Source organism: Hyaena hyaena, unplaced genomic scaffold (genome assembly GCF_003009895.1).
Source record: "Hyaena hyaena isolate Hyena2069 unplaced genomic scaffold, ASM300989v1 scaffold_1575, whole genome shotgun sequence".
Lineage (NCBI taxonomy): Eukaryota > Metazoa > Chordata > Mammalia > Carnivora > Hyaenidae > Hyaena > Hyaena hyaena.
In genome coordinates this window covers 258383-273355 of record NW_024082174.1, presented here as the reverse complement: position 1 = coordinate 273355, position 14973 = coordinate 258383, and the positions used below count along the sequence as shown (strand labels likewise).

The window sequence follows — 14973 nt, the reverse complement described above, 5'->3', positions numbered from 1 at the left end:
ACTAACAATTATAAATGTCTACGCACCAAGTATGGGAGCACCTAAAACCATAAAACAGTTAATCACAACAGAAACACTCTTATCAATAAGAACGTGCTAATAGCAGGGGACTTTATATTCCACTTACAGCAATTGACAGTTCAATTAGACAGTAAGTCAAGAAAGACACAATGGACATAAATGACACATGGGACCAGATGGATTTGACAGATGTACTTAGAACTCGACATCCCTAGGCCATGAAATTCATTTTTTTCTCAAGTACGCATGTCACATTCTCCAAGATAGAACACATACTGGGTCATAAAGTAACCTAAATAAATATAAAAGAATTGAGATCATACCATGCAAACTTTCAGATCACAATGCTATGAAACTTGAAATCAATCAGAGGAAGAAGTCTGGAAAACCTCCAAAAAAATGGAAGTTTAAAAACACACTACTAAAGAATGAATGGTCCAATCAGGCAATTAGAGAAGAAATTTAAAATTATATGAAAACAAAGGAAAATGAGAATCCAACAATCCAAACTCTATGGGATGCGGGGAAAGTAGTCCTAAGAAGAAAGTACATTGCACTCCAGGCCTATTTAAAGAAATTAGAAAAAGCCAAAGTGCAAAATCTAAAGGGCACCTAAAGCAATTGGAGGGATAACAACAAGACACCGAAAAGCCAGTAGAAGAAGAGAAATAATAAAACTCAGGGCAGAAATAAACAATATAGAAACCAAAGAAACAGTTGAACAGACCCATGAAACCAAGAGTTGTTTTTTTGAAAAAATAAACAAAATTGACAAACCTCTATCCATGCTTCTCAAACTAAAGAAAAGGCACTCGTATAGACAAAATAATGAATGTAAATGGACTGATTACAACCAAACCCTCAGAAATATAAGCAATCATCAGGGAATACCATAAAAAACTATATGACGACAAAGTGCTCAACTTAGAAAAAACGGACAAATTCCTAAACACACACTCAGTGACTTATTGACATGGTAAGAGATAGAAAACCTCAACAGACACATAACAAGTTAGGAAATTGAATCAGTCCTCAAACATCTCCCAGCAAATGAGAGTCCTGGGCCAGATGGATTCCCTGGGGAATTCTACCAGACATTTAAAACAGATTAACATCCATTCTCAAACTATTCCAAAAAATAGAAATCTATGGACAACTTCCAGACTTATTTTATGAAGCCGGCATCACTTTGATTCCCAAGTCACACAGAGACCCAGTAAAAAAGGAGAACTAAAGGCCAATATCCTTGGTGAATACAGATGCAAAAATCCTCAACAAGATACTTGCAAATTGAATTCAATAGCACACTAAAAGAAATATCCACCAAGATCAAGCGGGACTCATTCCTGGGTTACAGGGCTGTTTCATTATTCGCAACTCAATCAATGTGATATATCACATCAACAAAAGAAAAGATAAAAACCATATTATTCTGTCGATAGACACAGAAAAAGCATTTCACAAAATACAGGATCCCTTCTTCATAAAGACCCTCGACAAAGTTGGGATAGAAGGAACTTACTTACATCATAAAAGCCATCTATGAGAAGCCCTCAGCAAACATCATCCTCAACGGGGAAAAACTGAGAGCTTTCCCCCTGAGATCAGGAACACGACAGGGATGTCCACTCTCACCACTGCTGTTTAACATAGTGCTGGAAGTCCTAGCATCAGCTATCGGACAACAAAAGGAAATAAAGGGCATCGGAATTAGCAAAGAAGAAGTAAAACTTTCACTTTTCACAGACGACATGATACTTTACATCGAAAATCCGACAGACTCCACCAGAAGCCTACTAGAACTGATCCAAGAATTCAGCAAAGTTGTAGATTACAAAGTCAACGTGCTGATATCAGTTGCACTTCTATACACCAACAATGAAGCAACAGAAAGAGAAATCAAGAAATTGATACCATTCATAATTGCACAAAAAACCCGTAAAATACCAAGGAAGAAACCTTACCGAGGATATAAAAGATCTGTATGATGAAAACTATCGAAAACTTATTAAGGAAATTGGAGAAGACACAAAGAAACGGAAAAACATTCCATGCTCATGGATTGGAAGAATAAATATAGTTAAAATATCATTACTACCCAAAGCAATTACTCATTCAATGGAATCCCAATCAAAATTGACCAGCATTCTTCACGAAACTAGAACAAACTATCCTAACATTTGTAGGGAACCACTAAAGACCCCGAATAGCCAAAGTAATATGAAGTAGAAAACCAAAACGGGAGGCATCACCATCCCAGGCTGTAGCCTCTACTACAAAGCTGTCATCATCAAGACAGTATGGTATTGGCACAAAATAGACTCGTAGACCTATGGAATAGAATAGAGAACTCAGAATTAGACCCACAAATGTATGGCCAACTAATCTTTGACAAAGCGGTAAAGAGTATCCAATGGAAAAAAGACAACCTCTTTCACAGATGATGCTGGGAGAACGGAACAGCAACATACAGAAGAATGAAGCTAGATCATTTTCTCACACCATACAAAAAAAAAAAAAGAAAGAAAAACCTCAAATGGACAAAGGACCTGCATTTGACCTGGAAAGCATCAACCCCTACATGGGAAAGTGGGAAAAAAACCTCACTGACCTCAACCACAGGAATTTCTTACTTTACATCCCCAAGGCAAGGGAATCAAGATAAAAATGAACTACTGACACCTTATGAAGATTAAAAAAAAAAAGTTTCTGTAGGGGAAAGGAAACAATCCATACAACGAATAGGCAACTGACAGAATGGGAAAAATCAGTTGCAGATGACATATCAGATAAAGGGCTAGTATCCTCCATCTATATGGAACTCATCAAACTGCACACCCAGAAAAACAAATAATCCAGTGAAGTAATGGACAGATGACATGCACAGACACTTCTCCAAAGAGGACATCAGGATGACCCGCAGTCACACGAAATGATGCTCAGCATCCCTTCTCATCAGAGAAATACAAATCAAAACCACACTAAGATACCACCCCATGGCGGTCAAAGTGGCTAAAATGAATAAATCAGGAAACTCTAGATGCTATCGAGGATGTGGAGGATTGGGCACCCTCCTATAGTGTTGGTGGGAATGTAGTCTGCTGCAACCCCTCTCGAAGACAGTATGGAATTCTCAAAAAATGAAGAATAGAACTCCCCTACAACCCAGCAGTAGCACTGCTAGGAATTTATTCAAGTGATACAGGATGCTGATGCATAGGGGCACATGTACCTCAATGTTCATAGCAGCATTCACAACAAGAGTCAAAACATGGAAAGAACCGAAGTGTCCATCAACTGATGAATGGGTCAAGAAGATGTGGTATATTTATATAATGGAATACTACATGGCAATGAGAAAGAATGAAATCTGACCATTTGTAGCAACATGGATGGAACTAGAGGGTGTTATGCTGAGCGAAATAAGTCAGGCAGAGAAGAACAAATACCATATGTTTACACGTATAGGTGGATGAGGAGGAATTAGCGGAGGATGATTAGGGACATAAAAGAAAAATAGTTGAGGAGAAGGAGGGAGGCAAACCATGAGAGCCTCCTGAATGCTGAGAACAAACTAAGGGCTGATAGGAGTGGGGGAGAGAGGAAGGGGGGTGACGGGCATGGAGGAGTGCACTTGTTTGGATCAGCATTGGGTGTTATATGTAAACCAACTTGACAATAAACTTTTTAAGAAAAAAAGAAGAAAGATAGAATTTAAAAAAAAAAAAAGAGTTTCTGCACGGCAAAGGAAACAATCCATAAGACTAATAGACAACTGATGGAAAGGAAAAGATAATTGCAAATGACATATCGGATAAAAGGCTACAATCCAAAATTTATAAGGAACTCACCAAACTCCACATCTGGAAAACAAAGAATCCAGTAAAAAAGTTACTTTAAATGAACTTTTAATGAATTTTTTCCTAAGCGAGAATCATACCCCTAGTCCAACGAGCCGAGGACTGATGGGTTGTGGGGGAGGGGAAGGGGAATACTGGGCATGGAGGATGGCACGTGTGGGGATGAGCACGAAGCTGTTATATGGAAACCAACTTGACAATAAACTATTAAATAAATTAAAAAAATAAAAGCTCTTTTCACCTCACTACCACCAATACTTATGAACATCTTCATAAAAAAATCTCTAGTATTAATTGTGTTTTATTTATGTTCCCAATTTTGAAATTAAGCTTCTGTGAATATCCAATAATAAAAACAACTTATCAAAACAGGAAAAACTCCTACATTGCTGTATATTTGATCATCTGCCTCTGCTTCAGGTGGGTTGTTGTGGAAATCACATAAATCACACATTCTCTAAATATCACATCTATTTCTCAAGGCTGAGAAGAAAATTTTTTGAAACATTAGACACTGGCAGCGATTCTGATAAAAGAAAGCCACTTAAGACATAACACTTGGTGACATTAATGCTTGCAAAGCTGCCAACCATTAAATCCAATGACTGCTAATACAACCAGCAACATGTTTGTATTAACAAGGATTTATGCTGAGCAGAATAAAACCTACAAATAAGAGTTCATATCATATGAACACACTCTCTAAAGCGAAACTAATCTGAAGAAACATGAGAAAGATTAACAGTTCCGTGGGGACAGGGCGAAGTAAGGAACTAGGAAGGAAGAATTCCAAGGGAACATTAAAGAGATTTTAATGGGAATTATGTGTTCAGTCTGATATGTTGATTCTCGAATCAGTGTTCTATCATATCACGCATCGGCATGTGCACCTCACTCTATGTCAGGTACATTCATCAAAGCTCTTACAAATAAACACAGAGATTACTCCGTAGGGACACAATGATAGTGACATGTTATCTGACCCTGATTCCCTCTCTATTTAAGGTCAACTCCAGAGCAAGCAAAATCATCATGGACCCATTACAGAAAGTGCTCCACATTCCTCAGGAGCCCGCCCACTCAGGCCTGCAGGTGGACTGAGGGAGGTCGTAGGTCCTGTAGGGAGGAGCACCGGCCCAGATCCTGGGCTCACTCTCACCACATACGTGCACTTGGACACCCCACCACCCTCTACAACTTGGTTGTAGGTTCACATCTCCTTATAGGATATGATGACACCTATACCCCACGAGTCGTGTGCAAATGTAAAACCAAATTCTCATGGAGCAAAAGTGTGATCTTTCGAAAATGATAGTAACTAATTTCATTTTTCCAAAAGCTGTCAAAACACCAAAGTAAAGAGATTTACATCTGCTCAGGTCACTGCCCTCTTTGTAACGACTGAATACATAGCTGCTTATATACGCAGATGACATGCAAATCAGACCCTCCCTGTGCTGATTAAACCGGCCCAGCCCTGACCCTGCAGCTGGGAGAGGAGCTCCATTCCTGGAGTCTCAGGTGTTCCCATTCTGTGATCAGGACAGAACACAGACATCTCACCATGGACTTTGTGCTTGGCTGGGCTTTCCTTCTTGCTGTTTTAAAAGGTAATTCATGGTGAACAAGAGACACTGGGTGTGTGAATGGATGTGAGTGAGAGAAACACTAGATGTGTGACAGTTTCCTGACCAGGATGTCTTGTGTCTACAGGTGTCCAGTGTGAGGTGCAGCTGGTGGAGTCTGGGGGAGGCCTGGTGAAGCCTGGAGGGTCCCTGAGACTCTCCTGTGCAGCCTCCGGATTCACCTTCAGTAGCTACTTCATGAGCTGGGTCCGCCAGGCTCCAGGGAAGGGGCTGGAGTGGGTTGCATTTATTTTTATTTTTGGAAGTAGCACTTTCTATGCAGACTCCGTGAAGGGCCGGTTCACCATCTCCAGAGACAACGCCAAGAACACAGTGGATCTACAGATGAACAACCTGAGAGTCGAAGACATGGCCACGTATTTCTGTACGAGAGACACAGTGAGGAGTCATCAGTGTGAGCCCAGACACAAATCTCTCTGAAGAAGGGGATCAGCACCACCAGGGGGCGCACACGATGCACAAGTCTGGTTTATATTCCCAGGTGCAGGGAGTGATAGAGGTTACAGTCAGGTTTCCTGTCAGGGTCTGGGGCTTCCTCCCCATAGAGTACTTTCCCCCAGGGAGCCCTTATGGACACATGATTTTGTGCTTAACTTTCAGTCTCTGTGTGAGATACTTGAAATAGGAAACGTAAACGAACATGCACAGAAGACATGTTTGCACTAGCTTAGTCCTTGCCACTAGAAATGAATTAATTACAGATATCTTGAAGACCATCAATGAAGCATTACAACATTACTTGTTGCACTCACTGTTCATTACACGCCCGCCCGCATAAATGTGTAAGCTCGCTAGAATCCGCATACAGTGTATCGTGGACACGAAGCTGCAGAGGCGCCGAATATCTTCATCTAGAAAAGACAGACTCCTGGTGGGCTCATTGTCTGAAGAATCTTCACTGCACCGATATTGGTTGAAAGCATGGGAAACCAAATGGAACCCCACCAGGGCATAGTGTGATGGGGAGCCTGAAGTTCTCTCTCTCTCTCTCTCTCTCTCTCTCTCACACACACACACACACACACACACGTGGGGCGAGGGAGAGAGAAAGAGAAAAATAGGTGAGCATGAAACTTTTGCGGCCTTCTTCATTTCAGAAGTGTGAAATCAGTTAAACTGGATCTGACACAAAATGTCATCAGAGCTGTGTGTCCTTCTGAGGCTCAGTAGCACATCTTGATATTCTAGTCATGGTATGTTATTCCCTCAAAATCCAGCAGGCAGAATCTTACCTCAGACATCAGGTGGTTTTTCCTTGTGGAACAATGAATGTCTCTCTGCCTTGATCTCATAAGGGTGGTGTGATTTCATTCATGTCCATGCAAATTCCAGGACAATATCTCCTTCCCAGGGGTCCCGAATGCACTCAGAGTTCAATGTCCCTTGTTTCATAGATGGTGATACTCACTATCATGGTGCATCCGCAACTTGATTAATTATCAGGTATTTTCCAGAAAGTCCCCCCACACACAGTGATGCACCATCCGCTCTGAGAGATGATCAGTTGTCATTTCTCCTGCAATAATTCCCCTGCTCTCTTGGATCACAACCTAGTATGCAGTACTTGAGAGGTTGACATGGAATACATCACACTTCACCTTCATCAATTCACACACCACAACTGCCTATTAATGTGTAACAGAAAAACAGGACATTGTTCAATATGGGACAAGGATGTGTTTACAAAACAAACCTGGATAAAACCTCTGGGTTCCTTCCCGTGCCTTCCTATTTCCTCTCTGTCCAGGAGGCGGGATGCGGTGCCATGAGGGACGTGAGGCTCTGATGGACAGGGAATGTGCTGTCCTGCATGAAACCAGCACCGACCCCAACCTCAGGTGAGACACAGGAAGTGCCCTTTACTCTCGGCGTCCTTACATTTTCCTGACATCCCAGAGTGTGCACCTGAAACCATACCTCTGTCCCTTTGGTGAAATTGTGCCCCATGGATACAGGAGGACAAGACCACCGCCACCCTGAGCATGAAGCTCTTTGGGAGCGTCGTTCTCAAGAGAAGCACATCCAATTTGAGTTCTTCATATGTCTGTTGTCAGTCATTCTGTGTCTGTGTATCTCAGACATTCCAGGATGTGTAAGATCAATTACTAATCTAACGCACCTGTTTCCTTGTGACTGTGCTCAGGTTGTGTGGACTCACCCAGGTGAACCTGGAGAAGGAGTCCCAGGTGGTTAGACTCTCACAGTCTCTCTCATTTACCTGCGTCACCACTAAATTCCCACCAACAACAGACGACTTCAGGTATTTTTCATTTAATTCAGTGTTTGCAACTCTAGAATCCGGTTTTGCTGTCCATAGTTAGCAGGCTGTTTTAGTTATGTTATTGTAAGGCATTTGTACGTTGGACTCTTTTGAAAGAGGACTATGGGAGAGAAGAAGGGGGAAAATAGTGCGGGAGAAGGAGGGAGGCAAACAATGACTCTTGAATGCCGAGAACAAAGTGAAGGCTGGTGGGGGTGGGGGGTGAGAATGGGGTGTGATGGGCATCGAGGAGGAAACTTTTGGGGATGAATACTGGGTGTTATATGGAAGCCAACTTGACATAAACTATGTTAAATAAAAAGAAATTGCTGTAGTTGAGGACAAGGAGGTTTCTCCCTGCTTTCTCTTCTATGGTTTTGTTGTTTTCCTGTCTCACATTCAGGTCCTTTATCCATTTTGAGTTTATTTTTGTGTATGGTGTGAGAAAATGATCTAATTTCATTCTTCTGCATGTTGCTGTCCAGTTCTCCCAGCACCATCTGTTAAAGAGGCTGTCTTTTTTCCATTGGATGCTCTTCCACGCTTTGTCAAATTTTAGTTGGCCATACATTTGCGGGTCCAATTCTGACTCTTCTATTCTATTCCATTGGTCTCTGTGTCTGTTTTTGTGCCAACACCATACTGTCTTGATGATCACAGCTTTGTAGTAGAGACTAAAGTTTAGAGGGCGGTGCCTCCCGTTTTGGTGCATTCGGGGTCTTTGTGGTACCATACAGATTTTAGGATAATTTCTTCTAGTTTTGAGAAGTATGCTGGTGCAATTTTGACTGGGATTGCATTGAATGTGTAGATTTCTTTGGGTACTAATGACATTTTAACAATATTTATTCTTCCGACTCATGAGCATGGAATGCTTTTTCATTTCTTTCTGTCTTCTTCAATTTCCTTCATAAGTTTTCTTTAGTTCATAGCAGCACTGTCAACAATAGCCAAAACATGGAGAGAGCATAAGTGTCTGTCAAATGATGCATGGATCAAGACGATGTGGTATATTTTATACAATGAAATACGACATGGTAACGAGAAAGAATGAAATCTGGCCATTTGTAGCAATATGAATGGAACTAGAGGGTGTTATGCAGAACGAAATAAATTAGGCAGAGAAGGACAGATATCATATGTTTGCATATATAGGTGGAATAGGAAGAAACTAACGGAGGACCATGTGGGAGAAGAAGGGAAAAAATAGTTGGGGAGAAGGAAGGAGGCAAACCATAAGAGACTTCTGAATGCTGAGAACAAATTGAGGACTGATGGGGGTGGGGGAGAGGGGAAGTAGGGTGATGGGCATGGGGAAGGGCACTTGTTGGGATGAGCACTGGATGTTATATGTAAACCAATTTGACAATAAATAAACTATTTAAGAAGAATAAAATAAATAAAAACAAAATCTCTCAAGAAACAATAGACCAAGGCCAGATAGATGGCTTTACAAGCTAAGTTTACCAAATACTTAACGAATAGTTAATACCTATTATTCTCAAACTGTTTCAAATATTCAAATGGAAATAAAGATTCCAAATTTGTTCTAAGAGAGCAGTATTATCATGCCTCTCAACCAGGCAGAGACCCCACTAAAAAAGAGAATTACAGGCCATAATCCCTGATGAATATGGATGTAACAATTCTCAATAAATATTAACAAATAAATCCAAGAATATATTAAAATATTTATTGGCCACAGTCAACTGGAATTACTCCTGGCCTGCAGGGGGTGAGGGCACCACAGAAATGACAGGAACTTCTCCTGATCCGTAAGGTGAGGGGTCTCCTGTGCCTTGTCGCTTGAGCCACATCAGGTCATATTTGAGGGCGGCCATAGGTTCTGGTCTTACAACCCAGAGTCCAGTAAGTAGGGTTGCCTCCAACCTCCACTGACTGCTGTCCCACATCATTCTAGCAAGATTTTCAGCTCTATTGAGTGATCCATTCATGTCTATTGGCACATCATGTGTACATGTACCCCTGTGGTTGTTGGAAATCCGTAGCATCTCCATCAGCTCTGCGAATCTGTCTCAAGGTTTCTCAATATCTCCAGTTCCCTGTGGCAGAAAAGATCTCGTCGCTACAGTCACTCCACTGGGATTTCTAGAAGGTCAGGCACCTGCGAACCTCACTGGGTATTCCCAATCTCTCCTGCTCTTGGTTCCAGAGAGAAGTGGGTCCCATGGTGGGGAGCACAGTCCAGAATCGAGGCTGCTCTCACCTGATCTGTGGGACCCTCACACACTCCTTCTCTGCTGCAGTGTGTATCTATTCACCTCTACAATGGCGGTAAATTGAGTCCTACCTCACATGTTTGGGTGAACATGAGAAAATAAGGAATGTAATGGGATTTAATATTCACCACAGCAAAAAAAAATCACAAGATGATTCCAGATTCCTCACACTTGCTCTGGTTCACTGCCCATCTAAGGATTCTATTTCGAGTATTGGCTATATTGTCAGATTTGTATTTAAAAAGAAAAAAGCAAAGAATGACGCTTTCTTCTGAGATGTCCCATGAGTGGGGCAGGAGCAGAGGCAGGAATGAGACTTATGGTGTCCGTAAAAAAATATCAGAAGACATAATCTGATGACTAATTCCAGGTGACAACTACAAAATGAGTGAAGGGGAATGTAGAAGCCTATCCGCATCCCTAGAAAATGAGAATGTGTATATGTAAGCCCATAATAACAAAGATACTACAAGTGGGCAGAGGTCTTAGGCAGTGTCTATCCTGGAAGCTGTCCACTCCCCAAGGTCATCAGCTTGCTCTGAAGGACTTGTGTTCACTGTGTGCTCATAAAGACCAGAAGCTTCAACAGGATCCACAAGAATCCAGTTTGTGCTTTTTGATTACAGGAGTCTTCCAACTGCACAGAATAACTAATTGATCCTTCAGTTGCTGCTATCAGCTCAATGTGTGTGCCCTCTACCATCCCCATGAGAGAACCGAATGCCAATGTGGTGGTAGGAGGAGGCAGGGCCTATCAGAAACACATAGGTCATGAAAGGGCTGCCCCCTCATGATGGGATTAGTTCCCTTATACACCAAGACGGGGAAAGTCCCCTGCCCCATGGCCCCATGCGAGGTGACAGGGAATGGATGGCCAAGGACATGAGCGATCTCCAGACACCAAATCTGCCTGCCTCTTGACCTTGGACTTCCCAGACTCCAGAACAATAAGAAATGAGTGTCTGTGGTTTAAATCCACCAAGTCTGTCAACAGTGTTACAGCATCCAGAGCAGACTAACACGTTAGTGACACAGAAACCAAGTACTGACACTCTGGCATTTCCTTGCTGCATTTGTGGTGAAAAGTACCTGATAAGTTCCTTCAGTAAGCCTGAAGACAGTTGGTTTTTTCCTCTCACATTTTTTTCCCAAAATATTGAATTTAATAGGAGAAAATCAAAGGAAAGGCAGCCTTAACCTATAAGTGACAGGAGTGAATATGATTCATGAGTCGTCTTGAAAATGTCCCCACATCTGAATGCCATAGGGCAGAGCCTATAATTGGAGGAAATATTTCTACATGCATGGCTCTTCCACATACCATGTCATACAGAGATGAGTGATGTGCTCTTGAGTCCGTGGACCATAGGGCCATAAGTGCTGGTGGGACCGTCTTTAAAATGGGAAAATGTAAAGCAAATTCAAATACTAATTAAAGAACAACTCAGTCTCGGACATATTGAACCTTCAACTAGCCCTTGGCACACTCCCATTTTCTGCATTCCAAAGAAGTCAGATACGTGGAGGCTCCTCCACGACTTAAGAGCTGTTAATGTTCATATGATCCCAATTGGACCATTACAATTTGGACTTCCTAACTCAGCTTTAATTCCTCAAGATTGTAACGACATTATAATTGATTTAAAAACTTCTCGTTGTTCTTGTTGTTGTTGTTGTTGTTGTTGTTGTTGTTGTTCTTACTATACCATTGTGCCCAGAAGACAAAGGAAGGTTCACTCTCTTTCTCCCCACTATTAACAATCATCAACGCAGACAGAGATTTCACTGCTAATACCTGCCACTAGGCATGATGAACAGCCCAAATATGGGTCAATACTTTGTTAATACAGCTCTATTACCCACTAGAGAAAAGTGTCCTCAAGTTCACATTTATCACTATATGGGTGGTATCTTAATAGTAGCTCTCCAACGAAATATACCTGAAGATTCCTTACAATTTTTATTCAGTGAGTCACTTCCGTTGGCCTCCTCATTGATCCTGAAAACGTTCAAAAATCAACATATTGGAAATATTTAACATATAAACTATTATAAAACTATGTCACTCCACGGCATATAAAAATTCATTTCTCTAACCCTGGAATCCTTAGTTTGCTACAGCAATCCTTGGGACATATTAATGGGTCCCAAATATCAGCTTACAGACCCACTTGAGGAATTCTGACATAGCAGCTTACTTCACTGTTTAATCGGTCAAAAGAGGCCCCAGCCCCAATCCCCCACTATGACTGACCAAAAGCTCTAGAGAAAGTGCATCTCATAACCCACTGGGCCGCCATTACCTTTGTTGAAAAACAGGAATCCCAATTTCCCTTCACTCTTTTATTTTTATTTTTTTTTTACAAATAGTTTATTGTCAAGTTGGTTTCCATATAACACCCAGTGCTCATTCCCACAAGTGCCCTCCCCTATGCCCATCTCCCCCCTCCCCCCCACACCCATCAGTCCTCTGTTTGTCCTCAGTATTCAAGACTCTTTCATGGTTTGCCTTTCTCCCTTTCCTCCACTATTTCCCCATTCTCTTTTAATTTTAAGCACAATCCATTCTTCCACTGGAGTTATCTGTCAATTTTGGCCTATCAAATGTGTAATCATTGAATGTAATTTTTATCCTCCAACCCAAACATCCAGATTCTCCTTATTTGTCACTTTGATTGCAATTAATTCAAGAAGGCTGCAATCGGATTTTTCAACTTAGAAGAACTGACTCTGTATCTATTTTTCTAGGGATTAGTAAAGATGAGATAGAATATCTTTGGACTCACAGCGAACCTTTTCAAATCACTATGGCAGTTCACACGCGTGACCTTCTTTATTCTCTCCCACAATATCAGAAGATCCAGGGCCTTCAATTACTTAATTTCTCTGCTATGCCTTGGCTTCAAAACAATCAACTCTCAGTGCTCTTACTGTTTCTATTGATGGCTAAAAACAAAACAAAACAAAAAAACCTTGGAAGTTGTCCTTACATGGGCAAAAAAATGCAACCTGGAAACACGCTTACAAAGCTCCCACTACTTCTCCCCAGAGGGCTTACGTAACCACTGTTATATAAACCCCCAAAACATTTTTTAATCACCCAGTTAATTTGATTACCAATTCCTAATATGTTACTCAGTTACTCAATGACTATCCCTGTGTTCCTCTCAATACTAACCACAATCAAACTTTGCTCAATATGTTTCTAGAAGCCCAAGCACTTTTACTAACAAGTCATCGTGTCGTTTTCATATTTCATATTCGAAGTCATTCTCATTTACCTGCCTTACATAAGGAAGTGACCTAACTGACTCCTTATTACTAGGATCACTTTTCTTGTTCACTGTCACTTCTCATTCCTTTTCCACCAAGTTGCATGCTCTCTATCCAAACAAACTTCTATTCCTCTCTCTCAGGCAATCTATGTCATTCATACCTGCCTAGAATGACACTAATTTTCCCCTGCCTATCTACCCCATGGAATAAATCCTTGGGTATTCGAAAACAATCAATTATGGCACATGGAAGTCAGGAATGTATCATCTTTGTTAAATCCCATTGGATGCATGTGTCTGTGGACACCTTTTCTGGATACATATGGGCCTCTGCCCAAAGGGGAGGATGCACTTCATATGTTATATCCCACTTACTTGAATGCTTCACAGTAATGAGGGCATCAGAAAAATCAAATAGTAACTGATAATTTCCCAGTTTACACCTCACAACAGCTACAGTCCTTCTTACAACAATGGAATATCTGTCATTCGATCAGAATTTCTTATAACCCAGAAGGTCAAGCCATCGTAGAACATGCAAACAGCCTTTTAAAACTGCTTTTATTAAAGCAAAAGGGGAGAAGACACCAACGTGGCCGAGAAGTAAGGGGATCCTAAGTTCTTTTTTCTTTTTTAATTTTTTAAATGTTTTATTTATTTCTAGGAGAGAGAGAGAGACAGCGCGAGCAGGGGAGGGTCAGAGAGAGAGGGAATCATAGACTCTGAAACAGGCTCCAGGCTCTGAGCTGGCAGTCAGCACAGAGCCCGACGCGGGGCTCAAATCCACGAACCGCGAGATCATGACCTAAGCGAAAGTAGGACGCTTAACCGACTAAGCCACCCAGGCACCCCTGATCCTAAGTTCTTTCATCTCTCATACTAAGCAGTGTTGAGGCCAAAGGACTTTGAACTCCAAGATTCTAGAGGGCAAAATGACAGACATACTTCCAGGGACCACCTGACAGGCCATAGGTCCATAATTGTGAACTTTGAAAGATAAAACGAATGGAGAAGAGGGATCCCCTTCTTCGGAGAGACAGAGGGAAGAGTACGAGGGTCTGGGGAAGCCTATGACAGTATATGGACAAGAGAAAAACCAACGACCAGGGTGGAGAAAGATCCAATCTCTAACTGCTGGGCTTTCTCCAGACTGGGACTGGATTGCCTGTTTGAGCATCTGTGTAGGAGGGGAGAGAACCTCAGGGACAGCAACTAGTTCAATGGCACAGTCCGCAGTGGGAGAAAGCACTCTTCTCCCTGAAGTGTTGTGAGAAGAGATGGATATGGATCTCGAAGGAGCAGCACTTCCCTGAAAATGAGGTACACAGAGTGGAAACCTTAAAGACATAGGGGATTAAGTTCTAGCTGAGTGCCAAGGTGGCTTGTGAGTTCGCTGAGCAAGACAAACCGCAGGCACAGCGCAGTGAGGCGGCGGGGCAGCTCTTCTCCAGAAACGGGACACGGAGTGGAAATCTTTAAGACACCAGGGTTTAAATGCAGCCAAGGGGGAAGGAGGCAAGGGAGTCGGTGGAGTGGGAGAAACCACCTCGTTTGCACCCATGGCACAGTGAGGACGGCTTGAACAGAGTGGTTTGGGACACCTGGTCCATGGACGAGAGACTGGGGTGTCACCATTTTTCTCCCCATTGCCAACAAGGTGGGGCTTCACGG

General features: G+C 42.0%; 1 gene segment (V, D, J or C); it reads left to right on the top strand.

Annotated features, from left to right (window-relative positions):
- Positions 1-5398: 5398 nt before the first annotated feature.
- On the top strand, positions 5399-5947 carry LOC120225937. The segment is given in 2 exon segments: positions 5399-5491; positions 5595-5947. Coding segments are annotated over 2 exon segments (399 nt in total).
- Positions 5948-14973: the final 9026 nt, after the last annotated feature.